This window comes from Dreissena polymorpha, chromosome 2 (genome assembly GCF_020536995.1).
Source record: "Dreissena polymorpha isolate Duluth1 chromosome 2, UMN_Dpol_1.0, whole genome shotgun sequence".
NCBI classification, from domain to species: Eukaryota; Metazoa; Mollusca; class Bivalvia; order Myida; family Dreissenidae; genus Dreissena; species Dreissena polymorpha.
The window spans coordinates 81,166,977-81,194,098 of NC_068356.1; the positions used below are offsets into that span (position 1 = coordinate 81,166,977).

Consider the following 27,122-nt stretch of genomic DNA (forward strand, 5'->3'; position numbering starts at 1 on the left):
TTTTGGTCCTTAAAAGTGGGAATTCCAATTCTAAATTTAATATTATACATTTTGAATCTAAAGTGCTTTCCGACATTTTTTACATGCTTGTCGGTGAACTGTGATATATCTTTGTTGTAATATAACCTTCATGTCATTTACACATAATAATTGTTCTACACCTTGATCAATTAAAGCTAGTGCAGAATTTGAGTAATGTTTTGTTTTATGAACACTTGTTATCTTAAAGAATTAAGTGCATTAACAGTTTGCTGACTAATATCAATTGTCAATTTTTTTAATAAGCGTAAAAATATTTTGCAATGGGCATAGTGGTTTCCCAACCTCTGTTGTTAAGTCCTGTTTATACTCAATGTCTTTATTATCAAGCAATGGTAGTCAACACAATGGCACAACAGAATGTTAAGTGCTAAACAAGCACACTGCAGAGTACCTGTAGGTGCTCATTGCTTGTGTGCCTTAATTAATCCGCTGCACCCGATGGTTTACAACTCTAATAGCTTTTGATCCACAGGGGGGCATCATGGGGTGGAAATTGCCGATAATTTGTGATATGATAAGCGGATAAGCCAATACAGTGAAATGAAGTAAAATAAAACTTAACGATTTGAGCATTTATTGCGTTCATCAAAAAAATTGTGTTTTCTGCAAGAGTAACCGATTATTAATTTTGTAACCGGTTAACCTCCTTAAGAAACGGATAACCGGTTAAACGAATAATAGTTGTCATCCCTACTGTTAATTATTATTTTTATTTTTTTCCAGAAAGGCAATCATGTTTTCCAATGGCAACAAATTCAGAAATAAAACAAGGGCTGTTTGTAAAACAGGCATGCCCCCCTATATGGGCTATAAGTTGTAGTAGCAGCCATTGTGTGAATACGTTTTTTGTCACTGAATACGTTTTTGTCACGGTGGTGGTGGTGGTGGTGGTAGAAGAAATAGTAGTAGTAGTAGTAGTAGTAGTAGTAGTAGAAGTAGTAGTAGTAGTAGTAGTAGTAGTAGTGGTCGTCGTCGTCGTCGTAGTAGTAGTAGTAGTAGTAGTAGTAGTAGTAGTAGTAGTAGAAGTAGTAGAAGTAGTAGAAGTAGTAGTAGTAGTAGTAGTAGTAGTAGTAGTAGAGTAGTAGTAGAGGTAGTAGTAGTTGTAGTAGTAGTAGTAGTAGTAGTAGTAGTAGTAGTAGTGGTAGTAGTAGTAGTAGTAGTAGTAAGTAGTAGTAGTAGTAGTAGTAATAGAGTAGTAGTAGTAGTAGGTGGTGGTGGTGGTAGCAAAAGAAATAGTAGTAGTAGTAGTTGTAGTAGTAGTAGTAGTAGTAGTAGTAGTAGTAGTAGTAGTAGAAGTAGTAGTAGTAGTAGTAGTAGTAGTAGTAGTAGTTGTAGTAGTAGTAGAGCAGTAGTAGTAGTAGTAGTAGTAGTAGTAGTAGTAGTAGTAGTAGCAGTAGTAGTAGTAGTAGTAGTAGTAGTAGTAGAGTAGTAGTAGTAGTAGTAGTAGAAGTAGTAGTAGTAGTAGTAGTAGTAGCAGTAGAAGTAGTAGTAGTAGTAGTAGTAGTAGAAGTAGTAGTAGTAGTAGTAGTAGTAGTAGTAGTAGTAGTAGTAGAAGTAGTAGTAGTAGTAGTAGCAGCAGCAGCAGCAGCAGCAGTAGCAGTAGTAGTAGTAGTAGTAGTAGTAGTAGTAGTAGTAGTAGTAGTAGTAGTAGTAGTAGTAGTAGTATGCATTACAAAAATGCAGTTAGCCTTACATTTGGTAAAATTTAAATATATTACAAGGGAGGCAAATCTGTAACAATAAATTTAAACTTATTGCATTTGTTTCCCCTGTAGTGTATTACCTCCCCTGTCCTGCTTATATTTATATTAATCAACAAAATTAAACATTAACACAATATTTAATATACAAAATATACAAAAAATCTCATATTCTGATAATATTTTTACTGATCAACCGTATTTTACTAAAAGGATGATGTTTCATTGGACTGATAATTAAAGATTTAGGATTACAGACCAGTTGCTTCAGTAATATTGTTCAGAGTGTGCCCTGTTGGCCGCGTATGCATTCTCAAATTATCATTCAAAAAACCATTTTACTATTTCGAGTCACCGTGACCTTGACCTTTGACCTAGTGACCTCAAAATCAATAGGGGTCATCTGCTAGTCATGATCAATGTACCTATGAAGTTTCATGATCCTAGGCACAAGCGTTCTTGAGTCATCGTCTGACAACCACCTGGTGGACGGACAGACCGACCGACATGAGCAAAGCAATATACCCCCTCTTCTTCAAAGGGGGGCATAAAAAGAGCTACGTGGTCAGAGACAGATGCCCCCAAAATAGGGCCTTGACACAGGATCTTTTTGCAACAATACTGACCATAAGAGTAAATATTATCATATAAGTGTCACAGTGACCTTGACTTTTGAATTAGTGACCCCAATTTCAATAGGGGTCATCTACTGCCCAAGGCCAGGCCAATGCAAATGGAAAGTATCTAGCCCATTGGTCAAATTGTTGACGAATTATTGATCGGAAACGATTTTCACACTTATTGTGACAGTGACCTTGACCTAGTGACCCCCAATTTCAATAATGCTCATCTTATGCCCAAGACCAATGCACATGGAAAGTATCAAGCTAATCGGTCCCTCCGTTCATAAGTTAGTGATCGGTCATAATTTTCACACTTAGTGTGACAGTGACTTTTGACCTAGTGGTCTCCATTTCAATAGGGGCCATCTACTGGCAAAGGCTAATGCAAATGCAAAGTTTTAAGCCAATTAGTCAATCCGTCCACAAGTTATTGATCGGAAACAATTTTCACTCTACAGTCACTGTGACAGTTATCTTGACCTTTGACCTAGTGACCCAAATTTCATTGACTTGCAAAGGCTCATTCACGTAGGAAGTACCAAGCCAATTGGTCACTCCGTTCACAAGTTATTGATCGGAAACAAACTGGTCTACCGAAAGACAGACTGACCAACAAACAGACCAAACGCTAGATATCCAGCAAAACAATACACCCCTTTTTATTCTACCGATAATTGACCATACATTGTAAACAAAACAACACATCACACTTTGTGCTGGAGTTGTTTTTCAAGGGACAGCACCTTACCTCATCTACTTTGAACCAGTCTATTCTTGGAGAGGGATTTCCACGCGCCATACAAAACATCTCCGCAGTGTTGCCCACCACTGCCTTCTTGGACAAAAGTGGTTGAACAATCGCTGGAATAGCTGCATAACAGAAATACATGCCATAAAACCAACCATTATGCAACAATCTAGGATCATACAAATCACTCGCTTTCAAAAGAAAGACAAATACTGCTGAGAAAGTTCTTTGATTATTCTTCTGAAGTATAAACAAGATATTATACATTTTCCTGTTGATATTCAGAAAACTAAGAGACTTATTTAATACAACAAGAGATGCGTTTGTCAGAAACACAATGCCCCGTACTGCGCCGCTTTAATTTTTTAAAATCATTAGGCGGGTACAGATAATTACCTCCTTTTAACGCTTACTACTTCCCTTGGATTTGTTTTTTTGGCATTTGACCTTGAAGGATGACCTTGACCTTTCACCACTCAAAATGTGCAGCTCCATGAGATACACATGCATGCCAAATATGAAGCTGCTATCTTCAATATTGCAAAAGTTATGACCAAGTTTTGGTTAAAGTTTTTGGACAGACACACAAATAATGACAGACAGGTCAAAAACAATATACCCCCGATCATTCGATCCGGGGGCATAAAAAGTACATATGTACAATGATGTAAGTAAAGGTTTAAAGGCAAATACTAGTAAATGAGTTTAAAATATTGTGAAATACATCGAAATAACATTTTACACTTCTGAATGGTATGAACAACATATCAATAAATTTTCATATTGATTGGCCAAAATATGAATGACTAGAAAATGGCAGAAGAGTAAACATGTAAAGCAGGCTAACTGACCAACAAACTAACTGACAGGTGGAATCCAGTATACCCCCCAAAACTTCACTTGTATTCTCATATTGTCATTATACCACAGACTTTTGTTTACAGTTTGCATATGTTCAAAATTCAATTTTAAAATACTGGAAACATAGTGTTTTTTTCAAAAAAAAATTAGGTCTATAAAAAACAAGAGCACCGCCTTGCGGGTGCAGACCGCTCATCTATTTTCTTTTTAAAGGTGAAGGGCCTCTCATTTTGAATCACAAAGGAGGGAGGGGTTGAGTGAAAAGGGGTGCATTGTGTGTGGGTGTGGACATTTATTACATTATCTTCCAAAAATGCGAAAAAAAGGGGAAAAAAAAAAATCGGGGGGGGGGGGGGGGGGGGAATTTGGGGGGGGGGGATTCTTGGGTGCGATGGTTGGACGGTATTTCAAACATAAAATAATCAAAATAAATAGTTTTGTTTTCTAACTGTTTAAAAAATAAATAAATTGGGGAGGGGGTGGGGTGGGGGGGGGGGGTATAGTGTGAGGGTGTGGTGGTCATTTGTGAGATGACCTTAAAAAGAAAATAAAAAAAATAATAGGGGTGGGGGGAATCGGGGGGGGGGGGGGGGGGGGGGGGGCACGGGCGATGGTTTGGGTGGAGTCTATTGTGGTATGTCAGGTAAGAGTAGTTTTGTCAAAGTATCAATCAAGTATCTAATCATAAATAAAGAAGTTATGTCAATTTTAACAAAATTTAATAATTTGACCTTGAGAGTCAAGGTCATTCAAAGGTCAAGGTAAAATTCAACTTGCCAGGTACAGTAACCTCATGATAGCATGAAAGTATTTGAAGTTTGAAAGCAATAGCCTTGATACTTAAGAAGTAAAGTGGATCGAAACACAAAATTTAACCATATATTCAAAGTTACTAAGTCAAAAAAGGGCCATAATTCCGTAAAAATGACATCCAGAGTTATGCAACTTGTCCTTTTACTGTACCTTTATGATAGTTTGCGAGTGTTCCAAGTATGAAAGCAATATCTATGATACTTTAGGGGTAAAGTGGACCAAAACACAAAACTTAACCAAACTTTCAATTTTCTAAGTATAAAGGGCCCATAATTCCGTCCAAATGCCAGTCAGAGTTACATAACTTTGCCTGCACAGTCCCCTTACGATAGTTAATAAGTGTTGCAAGTATGAAAGCAATAGCTTTGATACTGTAGGAATAAAGTGGACCTAAACACAAAACATAACCAAATTTTCAATTTTCTAAGTATAAAAAGGGCACATAATGCTGTCAAAATGCCAGTCAGAGTTACATTACTTTGCCTGCACAGTCCCCTTATGATAGTTAGTAAGTGTTGCAAGTATGAAAGCAATAGCTTTGATACTTAAGGAATAAAATGGACCTAAACACAAAACTTAACCAAAATTTTCAATTTTCTAAGTATAAAAAGGGCACATAATTCTGTCAAAATGCACGACAGAGTTATCTAACTTTGCCTGCCCAGTCCCCTCATGATAGTAAGTAAGTGTACCAAGTTTGAATGCAATAGCATTGATACTTTTTGAAAAAAGTGGACCTAAACGCAAAACTTAACCAAAATTTTCAATTTTCGAAGTATAAAAAGGGCATATAATTCAGTCAAAATGCACGCCAGAGTTATCTAACTTTGCCTGCCCAGTCCCCTCATGATAGTAAGTAAGTGTACCAAGTTTGAATGCAATAGCATTGATACTTTCTGAGAAAAGTGGACCTAAACGCAAAACTTAACCAGACGCCGACACCAAGGTGATGACAATAGCTCATAATTTTTTTTCAAAAAATAGATGAGCTAATAAGAGATAACCAGGAATTTCATCCAGTAATGATTCTTTGACTTGTGCAACTGACGACTTACTGAGAGCTTTTAATGTTATCCGCTGACTTTTCTTCTCTGTAGAAGCCGAGGCATAGTATGTGTAGGTCCCGGCAGATGCTGCAGTTGTTTGCAGAACAACCAACTTCTTGGTTTCAATAGCATATTCTGAAATGGACACAAAACACTTTATTGCTGTGTAGGCAACAACGGAATTTTATCTATAAATGATTGTGCCAGGTAACAGCAAAGACATGTGTGCTAATATTTTTTGTGGTTATATTTTTCCAGGGGTTTTTCTGCCTATTTTGGGAAAAGAAGTATGACCAAATTGGGAATTTTTTATCGACAAAATTGTCCATTTTGGGAATTTTTGCTTCGATGAAACAGCTCATTTTGGGAAAACATTGTGAATTTATCATGCTTAAATAAGTTAGAGGTTTAACAAATATTTGTTGTTGTTGTTATTTTGACATTTAATGAAGGTAAGCATCAGATAAGTCAGTTTGGTTTATGTGAATGTGCTGTGAAATGAGGAGCACAGCAGGTTCATGGTGCTGAATCCTCACTCAACCACAGCAGTGCTTGTTGGTATGATTCACATCAGCTAGACGAGTTGGAACATAAATAAACTAATAATCATAAGTCAAAAGACACTTCTTTCTAAAAAAAATAATATTTTTTTTAAATTTTTTTTTTGGAAATTGGGAATTTTTGTTAAAATTTTGGTTTGGGATCAGGTTCGTTTTTAAATTTATGTACATAATGTCTTGGAAAGATCATACTAGATTTAGCAAGAAAAGGCAAGGATTCCCCCATCCTTGCAGCCTGGCTTCTATCATGCAACTGTTTTTTATGTTGCCCTTTTCAAGCATTAATATGATAATTAATAAATGAAATAAAAATCGCAACCCAACAGGATTAAGTTAGAAAAGACATGCTAAAGGGTTAAAATTAAAATGCATCATTTACAATACATGTCTTTTAGACATCATTTGTTACTATGGTCATTGCTTTTTAACGTTCAGTTTATGGACCTGTTGTTGGAAAATAGCGGTTTATTTTCTCTGTTGTGAGTTAACTGACAATAATCCAAATTCTACGTTAGCATTACCGATCGCCGAAATCGTCATTGGCGATTACAATTCCTGGCTGGCGATTAAAAATCAGATTTTCATGAAATTGGCGATTGAAAAAAATAGACCTTATGCTTTTAAAATGCACAAATCTAAATGCCTGTTTTGAGGCCGTATAAATAGCAATCTATAAGATTACACAGATAACACCCTTACCGTTAAGGCCCCAGGGGATGACAACCGCCTAGGTCGATAATCCACATGGCTAATGTCTTAATTTTTTCACGCTTTACACTGTGACCAGACTTTTTCGAACATTTGGGTTACTTGGTGATTTACCTGATAACTGCATCACTGAAGCATGCCGTGAAAGCCTTTGTGATTTAATAGGATGGGCAGAGTTATGGCATTATTGACATTGCCACTATAAACTAATTTCCCAAGAAACAGCGATTTTGATTGGCAAAAAAAGTAGATAAGAGTAACTTCCCTTTACGGTCGCTGTGCTACTAGAAGGACCGATTTAGAAAGTGGGTTGCAGATTCCGGGAAAAATGGATGCTTTGAACGAAAAAGTAAAGTCGAAGCAACAGATGCTAACACAATTCTGTAGAAAAGAAAGCGGACAGAATAATGTAAGCTCACAAAATGACCAAATGTTAGGTTTGCGATCGGTGGATGTCTCAAATAGTGCAGACGCAAATGCAGAATCGTCTTTTCTAACCAGTGTATATTAAAAGTTTAAAACAGTTTAAAAGTTCTACAGTTAACTATATTTTTGAATTTATTTCTTCAATTTTTATGAACTGACAAGTTCAGGATAGTTTCAATACACTGTTAAACAGTTTTCGTGTGGTATTTTGGTTACTATTCCTGAAAGTGAGGGGGGCCAGAACCCCTATCTACGTTTTTCTAGATGCAACCCTGCATATCTCCAATGAGCGACATCAGATGCTAGCCCAAGTCAGTTATGATATCATACCTGTCAAGTCTCAGGGTTTCGCCGTGAGTCTCAGGGTTTTTGGCATGCAATAACAGTCTCACGCAGACTTAGTAGTTCTCATGCATTTCTTCAAAAACAAAAAAATTATAAAAAGTAATGTTTGGATTTCATAAAATGTCGTATAATTACTACCGAGATGGACGGGCTGTTTTAGTGGTGGTTAACCTAAGTACCACATGTACCGAACACTGTTTAACGGTGCAAAATGTCAGCAAGTCGATCACCAGCGAAGAACAAAACTTCAAGCAATAAAAACGGCTAATTTCAAAAAAAAAAGTCTTAATTTTTATCAGGAAATAGCCCCAAAACGAGTGGGTGGGGGAGTTTTCTCACAAAATTTGCCATATTGGATAGAGTAGAGTGCTCTAAAGATCATTTTACTAACAGGGTCTTCCCCAGGCCATTTAAGCGCCCCTTGCCGGGGCGCTTGAATTTCGAAATCAGAGTCCCCGGGGCGCTTGAAATTTTCCGATCAGTGTATTCTTCAGTAAAAGAAAGTGGAGATTGTCCAAAAAATCAAGGTTTCCCTTTCAGTGTATCAATATTCGCTGTTTTAAAAGAGCACTCGGTACCTACTTTCACAAGTAATCGCCATAAACACCACATGGGGTAATGGATAATCCACTGATAAGAGAATAGCATGACGCGCATATCGATTATTCTAGCCACATTACACGGTCATTTAAATGCTGACAAGGATGTATCTGGTAACTTTCCAGTCGTCAAACTGTGAAGTTCATCGTCCAATCGGTTACGCGAATTCTTATGAGGGCGGGGTTAACTATCGACCATTATTTTTGATTGACGTCGGGCATGAAGTAAGAGTTTATCGCAGCTTGATTAGTAAGAAGTTGTACCATTTGAGTAATATAAACCGGTAATTAGTACAGTACAGAACATTAAAGACGGTTTAGGGCATCATCATCACACCTTTTTACTGTAAACAAGTGTTACCTATGACTCATAATTAATACGAGAAATTAATTGCAAGTGGTAAACAATTAATTATTATAGCGAGTTAGTTGTGCAAATGACTCCCGGTTACAATTATGTGATAACAATTTATTTAATTCCAGTACATGTATATTTCAACATGTCCATTTATAGAACTGATTAACCTCGTTTTTCTGACATTTATTCGACACGTAATGCGCTTTAACAAATTTTCGTTGAATTAATTACGCACACTTGTAAATGTTTCGTCTGATAATCGATAGTTAGAAGACTGATGATGGCAACCGGCCGTGATCCTCGTGGACAACGTGAATTTCATGCATAATTCCGTCAAAACATTTATTCGACTCGTAAAGTGTTTAAACAAATTATCGTTGAATTTATAACGCAACGGTTAATATTTGTTGAAATCTCAAATGGGAATAATTAAATTTGTAATCCGAAACCCATTCCCGTAAGTCGATGTTAACGCGTTTTTAATCCGAAACACACTTCCGAATGTAAATGTAACCGCACCGTTAAATATTTTTGCTTCAAATGAGCAGTGCAAATTTATTTTGTGTCGAATCTTTTTGTCAATTAAAAAGAGCGCGAAAATTATGCAGCATGTAAAACGTCGCGTCTATTGCATACAAATGGCGTGTATTGAGCGTTTTAACAAGCACACAACAGGTCAGGGGATTGACGCATATTCAGAGGCAATATTTCATCAAATCTATAAATAGTCACTTAAAAAATGGCAAGGTTTGTGTTAATGAAATAACTGAAAGCTTTTATCGTAAATATTTACCAGAAAGAGATTGATAAAAACGGAAAAACAGGATTATCGGGTAATAAATAGAAACTTGAAAAATAGTAAGTATACAGTAATAGAGTCGGGTTGAAACGGATGTATTGGGGAATCGTTCGAGTCGGGATTTTACTATCTGTGCGGAAAAGTTTTAAAACAATTAAACAATATAAAAAAATAAATATTTTTATGACTGGTTTTTTTTTTAGAGTCATAGCGCACCAAATGACGTCTTTTGACGCTGTTTTTCTTTAAGTTATAACGCACCACAGAACGTGAATTGATACGTTAAATTAAAAAAAAATCAACGTCGGGAGGGGACACCCCTCCAGATCCCACCCCCGATCGGCCCCGGGGCGCCTGAAAAAATTCCTGGGGAAGGCACTGACTAATACTTCTGAAAAACAGAAAAAGGATTTTTTTATGATTTCTTAATTAATGGATTTTTTGAATTCTCAAACACATTTATCACCAATATAAGCCTGATTTTGAAAATGGAAATAATGAAAATATTGGATAATTGGGCATCGAAAAGAGTCAGAAATTATATATCCACTGATTGACACATTAAAATAATATCTTCAGTTAATTGATATAAAAATTATCCGACTGCTTAAACTGGTGGTTGTTCGGTAAAGGGGAATTGCCTAATAACTCTTTCAGTGCTGGAACTGAAGGCCTTTGCAAACAGTTTGGATCCAAATGAGACGCCACAGAATCTGATCTGAGTATTTGTACCATTGTTGGTCACCAGTGTTCCCACAACGCCTTCTTTGCGCCACTCAGTTGACAAAGTCCCCTCTCCCCCAGATGCTGAACACATGATCTCCGAACGATGTCCCACCACGCCAAACTGCTCCGTTAGACAGTCATTGAATGTAATTGTAGCTGAAAAAAATTGAATATAGTATCATTTGAGATACTGTTTGACAATCATTGTAATTGTAGCTGAAAAACATTGAATATTTACGGAATATTACGCTAGTCAATTGTTCCAAGAGTTTGTATCACTAGAGTGGCTTGTGTGATGACATATCACGAGAGGCGGAGCCTTGAGTGTGATGCGAAATAGCACAAGACACGAGAGTGATACAAACTCTTGGAACAATTGACTAGCGTAATATTTCTTTTATTATATACAACAACTAACGAAAACAGTTAACAATTGTATTTTTTACTTTAACAAAACTGACAAAACAATGACTTAAAGTTTGGTACACCATAGTTTATTTAAGACGCATATGAATACAGTTTACGTAAATTAACGTGTAAATATTCGAACCGGGAAAACACAGGTTTCCGAAACGCTTACCTGAATGCCATCGTTAATCCAATGTTTATAACAATTAAGTTGACAACTTTAACCTTTAATCCGTTGTTTATAACAAAAACGTTGAAACGATATGCACTTCCACTATCTTCCATGTCTTTATCAAAACTTAGTTTAAACCACACTATTTTATTGTATTCCTGTCAAAATTTTCATTTATGCATGATAAACACACACTCATAAATACGTTTTGAATTCGTTCTATGTTTTTAACAAATAGTTTACTGTTAAAAAACACCACGTCCAACATGTCCTTAAATTCCAGAGAGTTTAGATAAAACCATTGTGTTTCGTCACAAAAATGACGTCAAACGATGTACTAAGTAATATATTTCGTAATATAAAATATTTCTATTTTCGGTGCGTGTAATGAGACGTCATTAAATGGGTCGAAGTAGCCCGGCTAGTATGGTAATACAGAAATTGGATACAGCAAGTAGCGTAATAAGGGATTTTTTATTTCAACGATTGATACAACCTGTATTTTGTAAAAAACATTAAACAGGTATATAATAAAGCATCATATCATGAGACACTGATAGACATTTATTTCATGTTATCATACCTAATGAAAACAGAATAATTTGCAGCAGTTTGGACATGATAACTTAATGTTATCATGCACAGAACAAAATAGTCTATTCAGACTTATGCATGTAAAGTTCATGGATTATGAAAACAGAATCATTTGCAGCACTCTTGGACAATTACCCAATATTATTGTGGCTTATGACAACAGAATCATTTGTGGCTGTTTTGACATTTACAAATGTTATTGTGGCTAATGACAACAGAATCATTAATGGCACTGTTGGAAAATTACCGAATGTTATTGTGGCTAATGAAAACAGAATCATTTGTGGCACTGTTGGACAATTACCCAATATTATTGTGGCTTATGACAACAGAATCATTTGTGGCTGTTTTGACATTTACAAATGTTATTGTGGCTAATGACAACAGAATCATTAATGGCACTGTTGGAAAATTACCGAATGTTATTGTGGCTAATGAAAACAGAATCATTTGTGGCACTGTTGGACAATTACCGAATATTATTATGGCTAATGACGTATGGAATGTCATGATGGCTACTGACAACAGAATCATTTGCGGCACTGTTGGACAATAAGTCAATGTTATCATGGCTAATCATAACAGAAGCATTTGTTGCTCTCTTTGACAATTATTGAATGTTATCATCCCTAACAAAATAGACTCATTTATGACACTGCTTGACAAAAGAAAGTTATAATAACAGAAGAACCATGATAACATGATAATTCATGCCACATTTGAACACGCGAATGTTTTTATGAATTAATAAAACAATTATAACATTTTCATTTAAGTTACTGGTGAAAAATAGAATATTATGAAGACTGAAAAAAACATTAACAACAGCCTATTTCTGGGCAATGCTGGATCATCACTGAAGAAATATGGGTGTTGTCATACATGTACATGTTATCAACTTAACATTGCCAGTTCATTGTTAAAGTTAATTTTACCGAATACAAACCTCTCATAAAACTTTTCACTGTCAAATTATACATACAATATTATTTTTAAAACAGCATGAAGAGGTGTTATTTTGGAAACAACTTAGGAGAGGAAAAAACATTCCATGCTTTACTGGGTTCACAAAAATTATAACTTATTATGAAGAAATCTTCATACTTAAAAGAAACAAATCTGCTTAACAGAAAAATCTATCAGTATAGTATTCTTTAATTATAAGCATCATGGTTACCTCTAACTGTTAAAAACAACTGGCGCTCATAGGTCTGACCCCCGACAGAGGCCACACATCTGTAACGTCCGGCATCCTCATCCTGTACTGGTTCCAGGTTCAACTCAAGTCCTGGGCTTCTATCCACTACATACACCCTGGTACTGGAAACAAACAAAAGGCCATGAAATTGTTTGTCAGGGCTCCAATATTTTCTTTTCTTAGTGTCTGCCCTTTGCATGTTGGATAAACAATCCCATAACTGACTTTCAATTTAAGGAGATGCAGTACTTATGTCAAACAAATAGTAGAACAAAACAAAAGGTGACCTATTACAAACAAGTGATTTTTCACAGTGATAAAGAGTAATTTTTGTAGAATTTCAATGAATACCAACCTCACATATAGATATGAGCAGGCCTCCAATCAGCTGTCAAATTTCTCATTTGCAAAATCACTTTTTCTAATTAAAAAAATTGAAGTGAATTTTGAACAAGGAGGTTTGATATATGTTTGGGGGGGGGGGGGGGGGGGGGTAGGGGAGGGGGCACCAGAAATTCCAGCTACAGCCAAGAATAAACCACCCAAAGTCAACCTGGGCAAATTGACAACATGAAGTTGCTTAAATGGTCTATGTCAGTATGTCTAAAAACATGACTTACCGTTTAGTTTCCTTTTTTTGTTACACATGTCAACACTTGTGGAAATATTTTCCCTTAATTGGTGCTTATTCGTGCCTTTATACAATATTTTATGATTTATGTGTATAATGCAATAATTGCAAATACATTTTTTTTATTGAAAAGGCTTTAAGGACAAAGTTTACAAGAGTTTGGTACATGTATTAATAAATTGTATTATTAAATGAAATAGCAAGTTAAAACTTATGTTTGCGCGTTGAAAAAAAGGATAAAGAAACATAATTTTGCCAGAGCCAACAATACAAATTGTATTTAAATTCTAGCACTGCAGGTCTTGGCATGTTTCATGTTCAGGTCCTTATTAGGGGTATGTATCTGCTATATTCAGCCTGGTAACAGAAACTAACAAAAGACGCAGTATACCTTTTATCACCTAGATACGTCAGAGTTTTTTATCTGATTTTGGGGAAAGGGCCTGGCCTTTTTTTAGGGGTAAAAAATGCCGGATTTGGGGGAAAACAATCACGTGAAACGCCCGATTTTGGGGAAAAAAGGAAATGTCTTAAATAATCAATTTAACATATTTTACTGTTTTTAAAACAAATTCAAGGCAACAGATTATTTATTTATGCAATATGTTCTATTTTCTACACTGGATCAGGTTAATTTATGTATATAAAGTTAAAAAAAAAAAAAAAAAAAAAATTGGGGGGGGGGGGGGGGGGGGGGGGGAATGAAATCCGGGGGAGTTTACCTGCTTTCCCATAAGACCTTGAACTGTTTGCTTTCTTAAAGGTAGGCAATTATAAAATAACAAGAGGCTAGAGCTGTCAGAAGTCAGCGCCCTCGACTTTTCGAGTGCTTGACAGTATAACGTAATTAAGCCATCATGGGTTAATTGTTCATATTCAATAAGGTCAAGGTAATATAGTCATATTCTAACTGGAAGAGGATCATAATTGAAACATATTGATTGCTTATGTTTGAAAGAAGTAGTACATTATAGAGGATTCTGAGTTTAGGTATATTTTAAAAGACATAAAACAAACTAATAAGATAATATTTCAAGTTTGATATCAATAGCTTGGGAGGGATGGTTGGACGGTCTTTCAAAAATAAAATAATCAAAATCAATATTTGTGTGTTTTTTTAAAACATGTTTAAAAAAAAATCTTTTTGTGTAGGGGGATGGGGAATAATGTGGGGCTGTGGTCTTTTATAAGATGATATTTGAAAAAAAAATTGGGGGGGGGAGGGGATTTCTGGGGTGGGGCGTGGGGGTGGTTTGGGTGGAGTCAATTGTTGTATGTCAGGTAAGTGTTGTTTTGTCAAAGTATGAATCAAATCTGATCCTAAATAAAGAAGTTATGGCAATTTAAGCAAAATTTATTTATTTGACCTTGAGAGGTCATTCAAAGGTCAACTTGCCAGGTACGGTACTCTCATGATAGTAAGAAAGTATTTGAAGTTTGAAAGCAAAAGACTTGATACTTTAGAAGTAAAGTGCATCTAAACGCATAATTTAACAATATATTCAAAGTTACTAAGTCAAAATAGGGACATTATTCCGTCAAAATGCCAACAAGAGTTATGCAACTTGTCATGCACAGTCCCCTTATGATAGTTAGTAAGTGTTGCAAGTATAAAAGCAATAGATATGATACTTTAGGAATAAAGTGGACCCAAACACAAAACTTAACCAAATTTTCAATTTTCTAAGTATAAAAAGGGGCATAACTCTTTAAATAGTGCTGACAGAGTTATGCAGCTTTACCTACACAGTTTTCTCGTTGCCATGCAGAATTATTCCAAGTTTGAGTTAATTATCTTTGATAGTGTTAAAGTTATTTGACTTTATAAACAAGAGATGTGTTTGTCAGAAACACAATGCCCCCTATTGCGCCACTTTGAAGCCATATATTTGACCTTTGACATTGAAGGATGACCTTGACCTTTCACACTCAAAATGTGCAGCTCTGTGAGAAGTAAGCAAGAGATTGAATGGAGAAATGAATTTTTTTTTACCTTTGACTTTGAAGGATGACCTTGACCTTGAACCACTCAAATTGTTCAGCTCCAGGAGATACACATGCATGCCATATATCAAGTTGCTATCTTCATTATATAAAAAGTAATGGCCAATGTTAAAGTTTTCGGATGGAGGGAATATTTTACATTTGACCTTGAAGGATGACCTTGACCTTCACCTTTCACCACTCAAAATGTTCAGCTCCACTAGATTCACATGCATGCGAAATATCAAGTTGCTATCTGCAATAGTGAAAAAGTTATGGCCAATGTTAAAGTTTTCGGACGGAATATTTGACATTTGACCTTGAAGAATGACCTTGACCTTCACCTTTCACCACTCAAAATGTTCAGCTCCAGGAGATACACATGCATGCCAAATATCAAGTTTCTATCTTCAATAGTGAAAAAGTTATGGCCAATGTTAAAGTTTTTGGACGGAATATTTGACATGAGACCTTAAAGAATAACCTTGACCTTCACCTTTCACCACTCAAAATGTTCAGCTCCAGGATCAAGTTGCTATCTTCAATAGTGAAAAAGTTATGGCCAATGTAAAAGTTTTCAGACAGACGGACAGACACCATATATTAGACATTTTACCTTGAAGTATGACATTGACCTTCACCTTTCACCACTAAAATATGTGCAGCTCCATGAGATGCACATGAATGCCAAATATCAAGTTGCTATGTTAAATATTGAAAAAGTTATGACCATTAAAGTTTTCGGACGGATGGACAGACTGACGGACAGTTCAACTGCTATATGCCACCCTACCGGGGGCATAAACACTTTAACCAACGCCGACACCTAAGCCAACGCCGGGCGAGTAGTATAGCTCTCTTTTTTTTTCGAAAAGTGGAGCTAAAAATTAAATTATTAAAATGTGTAATTTACTTATTTATACATACATGGAATCTCTTGACGTCACCTCAGTATTATCCACTTTGAACCATTTATACGTCGCCATATTTGCACTCGGCATGGAACTGTTTAATTTACATGTTACAAAGAAGTTGGTCTCGGTCTTCACTGATTCTTCTGCACCATATGGTCCAAAATCAATGTCTGAAAAGAGTCAAAAACTACATTTAATGTTTGTCAACAAAAATATAAAATAACAAAATTGAGTCCCACTCTGGGAAAACTGGGCTAAACACATTTGCATTGTGTCATCCCAGATTAGCCTTTGCAGTCCACTACTGGGCTAAACACATTAGCATTGTGTCGTCCCAGAGGAGCCTGAAAACTGGGCTAAACACATTTGCATTGTGTCGTCCCAGAGGAGCCTGAAAACTGGGCTAAACACATTTGCATTGTGTCGTCCCAGAGGAGCCTGAAAACTGGGCTAAACACATTTGCATTGTGTCGTCCCAGAGGAGCCTTTGCAGTCCACTACTGGGCTAAACACATTTGGATTGTGTCGTCCCAGAGGAGCCTTTGCAGTACACTACTGGGCTAAACACATTTGCATTGTGTCGTCCCAGAGGAGCCTTTGCAGTACACTACTGGGCTATACACATTTGCATTGTGTCGTCCCAGAGGAGCCTTTGCAGTACACTACTGGGCTAAACACATTTGCATTGTGTCGTCCCAGATTAGCCTTTGCAGTACACTACTGGGCTATACACATTTGCATTGTGTCGTCCCAGATTAGCCTTTGCAGTCCACTTAGGCTAACCTGGGAAGACACTTTCCACCAAGATTAATTTTCTGTTCAGAAGAAACTTCCTTTAAACTAAAAATTCTAAAGAAGTGGTTCCATATAATTGGGAAGTGTCGTCCTTTATTGCACTTTACACACATGCATGAAGCCCGGTTTAGTTTAAGTTTAAACCTATTAATTAAAGCTATATTGCATCGAAAGCCTCAGGCTTATAGAAACACTCTCGAGTCTGTGTCCTGGGCCTAAAACCAGTACTTGGTGTCTTTCCGGAAGATCTAGAGAACGCTCCCCGAGTGTGGATCGAACCCGTGACCTCCTGATCGCTGGGCGGACACTATATCCATTACATCCAATTTCCCCAAAGGGAGGCTATATTATTCTGCTACTGACAGTGGTTTCTTCCCAATTGTTACTCGAGCAAATGTTAATTCTTTCAGATAAAAGGCAAACAATCAAAAGGTGTTTCTACCATATAAACAACAATTATTGCTGTCACTGTTAAGTTCAAAATGCTGAAAAATGTTCTTTTGACCCTTTGCGATGGCAACCAAATTGTTGCAAGTACACAAAATTATGGGTGACAGGAGTTTTCAGACTGAAGGTCAGCCAGATTCCCAGACTGACAGTGCCACTGCCAAATGCCACCTTATTGGGACATAATAAAACTAGAGCTTTGTCACAGACATGACGAATACCCCCACATGCCGCATTGACACAGAATATTTTGCATGTTGTCTTCACAAAAAACAGTTGACACCATGCTCAATGTTTAAAACGCACTAAGTGACCCCGTGACCAAGTTTTTGACCTGAAATGGCCCATATTCAAAGTTGACCTACACAACATCTATATACAACTTCTGACCAAGTGTGGTTAAGATCGGATGAAAACTACTTGAAATAGAGAGTGGACAATAGTGACCTTGTGACCTAGTTTTTGATCCGGCATGGCCCATGTTTGAACTTGGCCTTAAGATCATCTAGATAAAACTTCTGGCCAATTTTGGTGAAGATCGGATGAAAACTTCTTGAATTAGAGAACGGACACCATGCTGAATGTTTACAAGAGCACCGCCTTGCGGGTGCAGACCGCTCATCTTTTTTTCTTTTTAAAGGTGAAGGGACTCTCAATTTCAATCACAAAGGAGGGAGGGGTGGAGTGAAGAGGGGTGTATAGTGTGGGGGTGTGGTCATTTATAACATTATCTTCCAAAAATGCCAAAAAAATGCAAACAAAATAAAAAAACAAAATTCAGGGGGAGGGGATTCTTGGGTGCGACGGTTGGACGGTATTTGAAAAATAAAATTAAAAAAAATAAAAATTGTTTTTTATCCGTTAAAAAAAATTATTGGGGGGGGGGGTGGGTGGGGTGAGGTATAGTGTGAGGGTGTGGTGGTCATTTGTGAGATGATCTTAAAAAAAAAAAAAAAATGGGGGGGGGAGGGAGGAGGGCTGGGGGGATGGTTTGGGTGGAGTCTATTGTGGTATGTCAGGTAAGAGTTGCTTTGTCAAAGTATCAATCAAATCTAATCATAAATAAAGAAGTTATGGCAATTTTAGCAAAATTTAATAATTTGACCTTGAGAGTCAAGGTCATTCAAAGGTCAAGGTAAAATTCAACTTGTCAGGTACAGTAACCTCATGATAGCATGAAAGTATTTGAAGTTCGAAAGCAATAGCCTTGATACTTTAGAAGTAAAGTGGATCGAAACACAATTTAACCATATATTCAAAGTTACTAAGTCAAAAAAGGGCCATAATTCCATAAAAATGACAACCGTTCTGCAACTTGTCCTTTTACTGTCCCCTTATGATAGTTTGCGAGTGTTCCAAGTATGAAAGCAATATCTATGATACTTTAGGGGTAAAGTGGACCAAAACACAAAACTTAACCAAATTTTCAATTTTCTAAGTATAAAAAGGGCCCATAATTCCGTCCAAATGCCAGTCAGAGTTACATAACTTTGCCTGCACAGTCCCCTTATGATAGTTAATAAGTGTTGCAAGTATGAAAGCAATAGTTTTGATACTGTAGGAATAAAGTGGACCTAAACACAAAACTTAACCAAATTTTCAATTTTCTAAGTATAAAAAGGGCACATAATTCTGTCAAAATGCAAGTCAGAGTTACATAACTTTGCCTGCACAGTCCCCTTATGATAGTTAGTAAGTGTTGCAAGTATGAAAGCAATAGCTTTGATACTTAAGGAATAAAATGGACCTAAACACAAAACTTAACCAAAATTTTCAATTTTCTAAGTATAAAAAGGGCACATAATTCTGTCAAAATGCACGCCAGAGTTATCTAACTTTGCCTGCCCAGTCCCCTCATGATAGTAAGTAAGTGTACCAAGTTTGAATGCAATTGTTTTGATACTTTCTGAGAAAAATGAACCTAAACGCAAAACTTAACCGGACGCCAACGCCGACGCAGACGCCAAGGTGATGACAATAGCTCTTTTTTTTCCCAAAAAATAGATGAGCTAAAAAATGCACTAAGTGACTCGGTGACCTAGTTTTTGGCCCGACATGGCCCATGTTCATATCTGGCGTAGAGATCATCTAGATTAAACTTCTGACCAAGTTTGGTGAAGATATTGGATGAAAACTACTTAAATAAGAGAGCGGACAACATGCTCAATGTTTAAAACACACAAAGTGACCCCGTGACCTAGTTTTTGACACAGCATGACCCATATTCAAACTCGACCTACAGTACACTCCACGCGTTTTCCCCAAAAAACGCGCTCACTCAGCAGTTTTTTTCCTGCTAGCGAGTGTTTACGCGGAGTTTGAAAGCGAGATAAAACGCAGCGTTCCGCCGAGTTCGCTAATACCCGCGGCGTGTATTACTTTAGCCTAGTCAGTAAATGCAGACCATTTCCGTTCTTATCAGCGACCGCCGCGCAACACCGCGTTAGCAGTGTGCTACTGGGCATGCCAAAAAATAAAAACATTGTTATTAAAACTTGTTTAAATACTGTATAAAAATAAAGATAATTGTATAGAAAATTAATACGTATACAAATTATTTTTTTTAATTCACAGGAACCTCTACAATATGAATGAATATACGACATGTCAAGCGTTTTGACAAATTAATATTTAAATCATAACACATATAACACAAGGATAAATGTTCCGTAAAATTTCCAAATGAGAATAATAATTAGTAATCCGAAACACACTACGATTTTTAATGTTAACACGATGTTTACAAATGCTTCCAATATACAGTCATCAACTCATCATGTATATTTCCCGACAAAAGCACGCGAAAAATTATGCTGCAATGTACAAGGTCAAGGTATACTCCTGCAAAGCGTGCGTGTATTGATTTTTTGATACAAACTTTTTAGCGCAGAGAACACTTAATTCTGTTGATTTCGGTTAAAAGTTTCTTTGGTATTTTTTAACAAAATTCTATCGCGAATAAGTTGATATTTCCTCCAAAATAATTTCAAATGGAACACGCCTAATCTTTATCGTTACGGTATTTTAGTAGAGTAATTATTTTAACAGTAATTGTACTGTAAACTGATTAAAGAAGACATCTGGGCGGAACTGGATTAAGTGTTTGACGTTATGAAAACACGCAAAGCTTGTCTACTGACCTATTGTGTAGACTGCTGTCTGCGGTGTTTTGACAAAAGGAATTAACATCTGTGAATGTCACTCTTGCCGATTTGGTCCATAATTACTGGCAGGGATCATATTTTTTCGGTTTTGTCGGTCCTAGACCGATCGGGGTTATGAAAGACCAATTGAAAATCCCAAACAGTCGGTCCGATTCTGTCCCGACATACGTAAAAAACGATGTAAAGTCTATAAGTTCCCAATAAAATTCGCTATTCAAGCTCTGTCTGGCTAAAACTTACCATCGCTTATCCCTTTATTGCCCCCAATTAACAACCCGCTTCTGCTACTCGAGTGCACCAGTGTTGTTTTTGACACCTTATCTGCGATTTATCGGCAAATTATTGATTTTATCAGGCATTCACACCCAGTGTTTTTATGATAGGGGTCTCTCGAAAGATGTATCATACAGAAATAAACGCCAATGGCACTTTTATTCTGTGTATTATATCACCTACGGTTATAAAACCTGTCAAAACACCGATTTTGTACATCAAACAAATTGGATGCTGACCAATACGCATTGATGTTTCACATAAATTAACTTTCGTTTTCGACTGATTTTGCAGAAAATAATTTGTAACAAATTTCATCAATCTAAATTTAGAGTTAATTGACGATTGGTTGAATTAGTAATGTGCACCTCGCATCACACAATTTACATATGTTCACGGGGATATCCCTGTACCGATTGGATGTCAAAGCGAGACATCCGGGGAATCCCCACAATTCAGTTTATGAAGAACGCTGTGTTCACAAATTTTTAAAACACATGTATCGTCAAAATTGGGCAGAAAAATATAGTTTTTGTAAGTAATATACTGACTAAAGTAAAGGTGGAATGATTGATCGCTTTAGGTATCCTGCTTTTTGGTCAAATTTCCTGACAATTTTGTATGGAATGTCCCGATTCGGACCGGAACAATTTGACATGTATGGATATTCGGATGAAAATTTTAGAATACTCCCCCCCCCATTTTAAATCCAGACCAATTGATGTTGTGGAAAAATATGATCCCTGATTACTGATAAAGATTGTTTTGAATGTCGACGCAATTAGAATACAACTGTGAATATTTAATGCAACTATCAACTCAATAGTTACCACCTTCTTTTAGCAATCAATGGAATAACCTACCTACAAAGAGAAAATAAATGCATAAGTGAGCAGAGAATCGACTTTGTTCCGACAATTAAAACCATTCCTTATGCATTCGTTGAACGTGTTTACCTGAGTAAGTTATGCCTTCAGACAGTAAGCGGCTTTCCTTTGATAACGTCAAACTATTAATTCACACAGATTTGCGAGACTTTTAGGGTCCTTGGTCATTTGTTTACATGTTCAGTATAGAAAAAACACCTGCTTACATGAAAACTTTGGATTAAATTATCAAAATAAAAACAATGTTGCAAAATGTGAATATATTAATTGGTAAGTATCAGTTTAAAGACGACGTTTTGTTTGTCGTAATTTTTTTTAATGGTATATTATATATATATATAACTAAATATATATATGTACTTGTAATAAATGTAATTTTATTTGAAAATCAGGAAGTAAAACAAAGTTAAATTGATCGTTATCTCGTAAAACACGGAGTTTCCCCGTGTTGCCAACGCCGAGGGCCGCCGAAATCATACAAACGCTGCGTATCGCGAAATTTTCTTAATCTCCCTCGGCGTTACTGCACGTGGCATATGGAGGGAAATTGAGGAAAACGCGTGGAGTGTACTGTAGACATCATCTTGATACCACTTCTGAACAAGTTTGGTGAAGATCGCATGAAAACTACTTAAATAAGGGAGCGGACACCATGCTCAATGTTTAAAACGCACTAAAAGTGATGCGGTGACCTAGTTTTTGACCTGCCATGACCCATGTTCAAACTTGGCCTTGACATTATCTTGATACAACTTCTGACCAAGTTTGGTGAAGCTCGGATGAAAACTACTTGAATTAGAGAGTGGACACCGTGCTCAATGTTTAAAACGCACTTAGTGACCCCATGACCTAGTTTTTGAGGTGGCATGACCCATATTCGAATTTGCCGTAGACATCATCGAGATACAACATCTGACCAAGTTTGGTGAAGATCGGATGAAAACTATTTGAATTAAATAGCGGACACTAAATACGGACCGACTGACAGACAGACCAACAGACAAGTTCACTCCTATATACCCCCCTAAACTTCGTTTGTGGGTGAATAATAAAATTTCAATCCAGAAGATAATTGGAGAGAAAGAGTATCCTGTAACTGAGCAACTTTAATTTTATTTTATTTATTCAATTAAAAAAAAGATTTATTTTATAATGCAATAAACATTGTATATGCAAAATGTCAGACCCAACCTGTGTTCTGTGTACATGTATGTAAAAGAGACCATGACTGTCCTCTGACTGCCACATACCGGGTAGATATTTTTTTGACACATTCGTAGTTGCTTAGAAACTGACATTTAATTAAATACCTTTCTTACTTAATTCAAGTTTTAAAGGCTTCATTTCCAACCCTTAGTTACTGATGAGCAGCAAACAGCACTCACTCGCAGGCTGTTCTGGTTTTATGCTGGTTGCAAAAGCCATTTTCACTTTGCTTCTTATGGGGGAAAGTGATAAACAATTCCAACAATAGATGTGTTTGTCAGAAACACAATGCACCCTAATGTGCCGCTTTGATTTTTTTTATTGACCTTTGACCTTGAAGGATGACCTTGACCTTTCACCACTCAAAATGTGCAGCTCCATGAGATACGCATGCATGCCAAATATCAAGTTGCTATCATCAACATTGCAAAAGTTATGACCAAGGTTAAAGTTTTGGGACACATAGAATGACAGACAGACAGACACATACGCTGACAGACAGACAGACAGGCCAAAAACGATATACCCCCGATCATGCGATCCGGGAGAGGGGGGGGGGGGCATAAAAACATCACATAGTACATAATTACTTGTCCATTTCCTTACATCAGTTGCTACATGCATTAAAACACAACTACATAAACAAGGCGCCACATTCCACCAGACTGGTTAATTGCTGCTTCTCATTACTGGCAATTCTGACCATTAATCAGACCAGGAAACTAAGAATTTCGTAGAAACAATGAAGAGTTATGGATACCAATTTGTTACCAGAATCAAGCAAATATGCCTCGCTCTGGGAAAACGGGGCCTTAATGGATGTGAGTAAAGAGTCCATACAAACTTATCATTGATGACACTTTCTGCTTTTATGGTATTTTTTGTTTAAAGGAAGTATTTTCTTAGCCAAAATCTAATTTCAGCAGGAAGTGTCGTCCCTGGAAAGTCTGAGGGGACTGCACAGGCTAAACTGGGATGAAACTTTACACATAAGAGCTCCAGATAAGATGCGAATCTGCATATTTACGCATTGAAAAATTAACAAAAACGCATTAAAAATCGGCCCAGTACATAACATTGCGCAATACAAATCTTGGTACGGAATTTTAATCGATTAAAGTGTGTAACCAGTTTCACCAAAAATCTAGTTGAGTTTTTAGTGTAAGTAAACGTTTGAATCAAAAGTAAGTCAATCAAAATAAGCTTGTAATGAAAATGGCGGCCCATCATGTTTGTGGATCAAATAGGGAAGTTTTAAGCGACGAGCGGCTTCTGCGGGAATATTTTGAAGAAAGTCTGTTCATATCATCATTTTAAATTCATTGTTTGCATTTATTAATATTAAGAACAAATAATGACATTTGATTTTCTAGATTAAACATGCATGCATGCATTATAAATGTCAGTTTTCTATGGAAATGGAAAATACCCCTCAATATACCTAAATACGCTTTATGGCTGAAACAAAGGATTAAAATACGCTTTAACAATAATATCAGGGGGTAAAATACCCTTTAAACTTACTCCTTATCTGGAGCTCTGGACCCCATTTACCCAGAGCAAGGCTCAAATGACAAACAATACCCCAGCAGACACTGACAACAAATATAGACCTTAAATGACAAACAATACCCCAGCAGACACTGACAACAAATAAAGACCTTAAAGTCCCAGTTCGCGGAATAGATCGTTGTTTTGCATATAAATCGTATAGCGAGAAATAAACTTTACATAAATTCATTGAAATATATTTTTTATCAAAGTTGACATCAAAAACCTGGTCAAAATCGGTTTTGAATCAATAAAAAAATATATAAATGATCATAAATACATGCAATAGGCGAAAATCATTGCAGCGGCGCGAGTTATGCAAATTATATCTATATTTAGCTTTCGCTAAACATTATTAGCATATGGAAGATAAACACATAGATTTAGCAAAAACGTAGCGTTGCAACTCAGTTACCGTATCTAACAGATGTATTTGCATTTGTTCTTACCTTCTCTCCGCTCAATTCGCCAGGAATAGATCGTTGTTTTGCATATAAATCGTATAGCGAGAAATAAACTTTACATAAATTCATTGAAATATATTTTTTATCAAAGTTGACATCGAAAACCTGGTAAAAATCGGTTTTGAATCAATAAAAAAATATATAAATGATCATAAATACATGCAATAGGCGAAAATCATTGCAGCGGCGCGAGTTATGCAAATTATATCTATATTTAGCTTTCGCTAAACATTATTAGCATATGGAAGATAAATACATAGATTTAGCAAAAACGTAGCGTTGCAACTCAGTTACTGTATCTAACAGATGTATTTGCATTTGTTCTTACCTTCTCTCCGCTCAATTCGCCAGTATCCGCAATTTCGTTTGTTTAGGGTTGAATTAATGTGTCGAATCATAAATATTATTTAGGTCGTTTTCGTACTTTACCGTGCTCGACCCCAAAATAAAAATCGCTATATTGTTTGTTTTCAACCGATTTCTACCGGATTTTCGGTGATATCCTCAATAAAAACATGTTTTCTTACAATTTTGCCCATATATATAGCTATGACCAGGGACTTTAAAGTAGCTGTACACCAACAGAATGAAAATAAATTGGGTCAACACTTGGTTATAGCATTTTGCATGTTTTTACACAAATTTGTATTATGACATGAACTTGGACATTAATTAGAAAGCTACTTAATTGACCGTTAAGCAACCACAGGATTTGACTTAAGCCATTAAAAAATGCAAACCATTTCAGAGACATTCGATTGCAGTTCAAGGTGTTTGTCATATTTGACCTTAAAAGGCATGAAAAAATCCGATAGTGCTTTCAATTGATATACTTCTATTGAACTTATTAAAAACCGCTACTGAGATCAATCTACATGTATAACTTTAAAAAAATACAGCAATGTAAAAATTAAAGCGGGTATATACGATTTTGTCAAATATTTATGAATTTATATAAACTGTGTAAAAAACTAATTATATATATATTTCAATATAAATTAAAATAAAAGTTAAGAAGAACATGTGTTGGAAAATGCGAAATAAGCCAGATATTTAATTCTGAAATTGAAAACGGCTGTACAGCCGAATTCGCCAGCATGTATACCATACATGTACGATGTGCATCTAAACTTAGTTTAACGGTTTATTTGAATTGCTGCAACGATATCTATTCATACGACACACGAACACTATCTCCGATCCTAATACAAAGACAAATGCTTCGGTTATTGTAGGAAAATATGGACGTCATTATCGGCTCGGGGCGCTAATTTGTCTTTGCTGCATTTTATGAAATTCGGCTTTAATGTATAATTTTTCTTGCCTATTTTGTGTTATTGTAACATATTTTATCAATATATTACAATTGAACACATATAAAAAATCGTATATACCCGCTTTAAGTACTGCTTTTTTAAGAAGTAATATAATAATGTGAATTTCAGTAGAAGTTAAACAGCTTGTCATGGAATTTTCAGCACAATCAATGTATCAATGGCCCTTGAGAGCACCAGACTTTCAGCCATATTAATAATAAATACCCTGAGAAAAATCAACCAGTACTCAATCAAAGGAACTTTTCAACAATCGATAACAGAATCTGTTTTTATCAGTGCTATTTGCAAACTTTCATAATTGATTGCTTACAACTAATATTCAGAAGCAAATAAATGGATATGATCTCTAAAAAAACAACACTATTTTATGTTATTTCTGTTGTTTTTTTTAAACACAAACTGTTTTTAAAACAGACATGCCTCATTCTAGGTTAAAACAAATCTTTGTAAAGTTTGGACTTTGGAAATTGTTGGACACAGACTCTTCAAACATAAAATGATTCATCCTAAGTCAATTAATATAGATATGGGAACTTGAGAAACAATGCCAGTTGCAGATGTGTGAATAACACCTAAGGAAATAAAGTGGAAAGCATTATTGTGATAGACACATGTATTCCTTTCACAGAAGTACTAGAAAATATTGTGAAGATAATACATGTACCTTACTAAGCAATTTGTTTATTGAACACTTAATACGAAATACTGTACTGGCATAGCAAATGGACTCTCTTTTCAAAATGA

General features: G+C 36.1%; 1 protein-coding gene across 3 annotated transcripts in view; it reads right to left on the reverse strand.

Moving 5' to 3' along the window:
* LOC127867771 (neural cell adhesion molecule 1-like) overlaps positions 1-27,122 on the reverse strand; it is a 119,661-nt gene that overhangs the window by 62,384 nt on the left and 30,155 nt on the right. For all 3 annotated transcript variants that reach the window (XM_052409155.1, XM_052409157.1, XM_052409156.1), the window contains exons 2-6: positions 16,268-16,424; positions 12,706-12,848; positions 10,361-10,510; positions 5,843-5,968; positions 3,114-3,235 (exon numbers count right to left, since the gene is read on the reverse strand). In XM_052409155.1, coding sequence (XP_052265115.1) covers positions 3,114-3,235; positions 5,843-5,968; positions 10,361-10,510; positions 12,706-12,848; positions 16,268-16,424 — 698 coding nt within the window. The remainder of the gene's footprint in view (positions 1-3,113; positions 3,236-5,842; positions 5,969-10,360; positions 10,511-12,705; positions 12,849-16,267; positions 16,425-27,122) is intronic.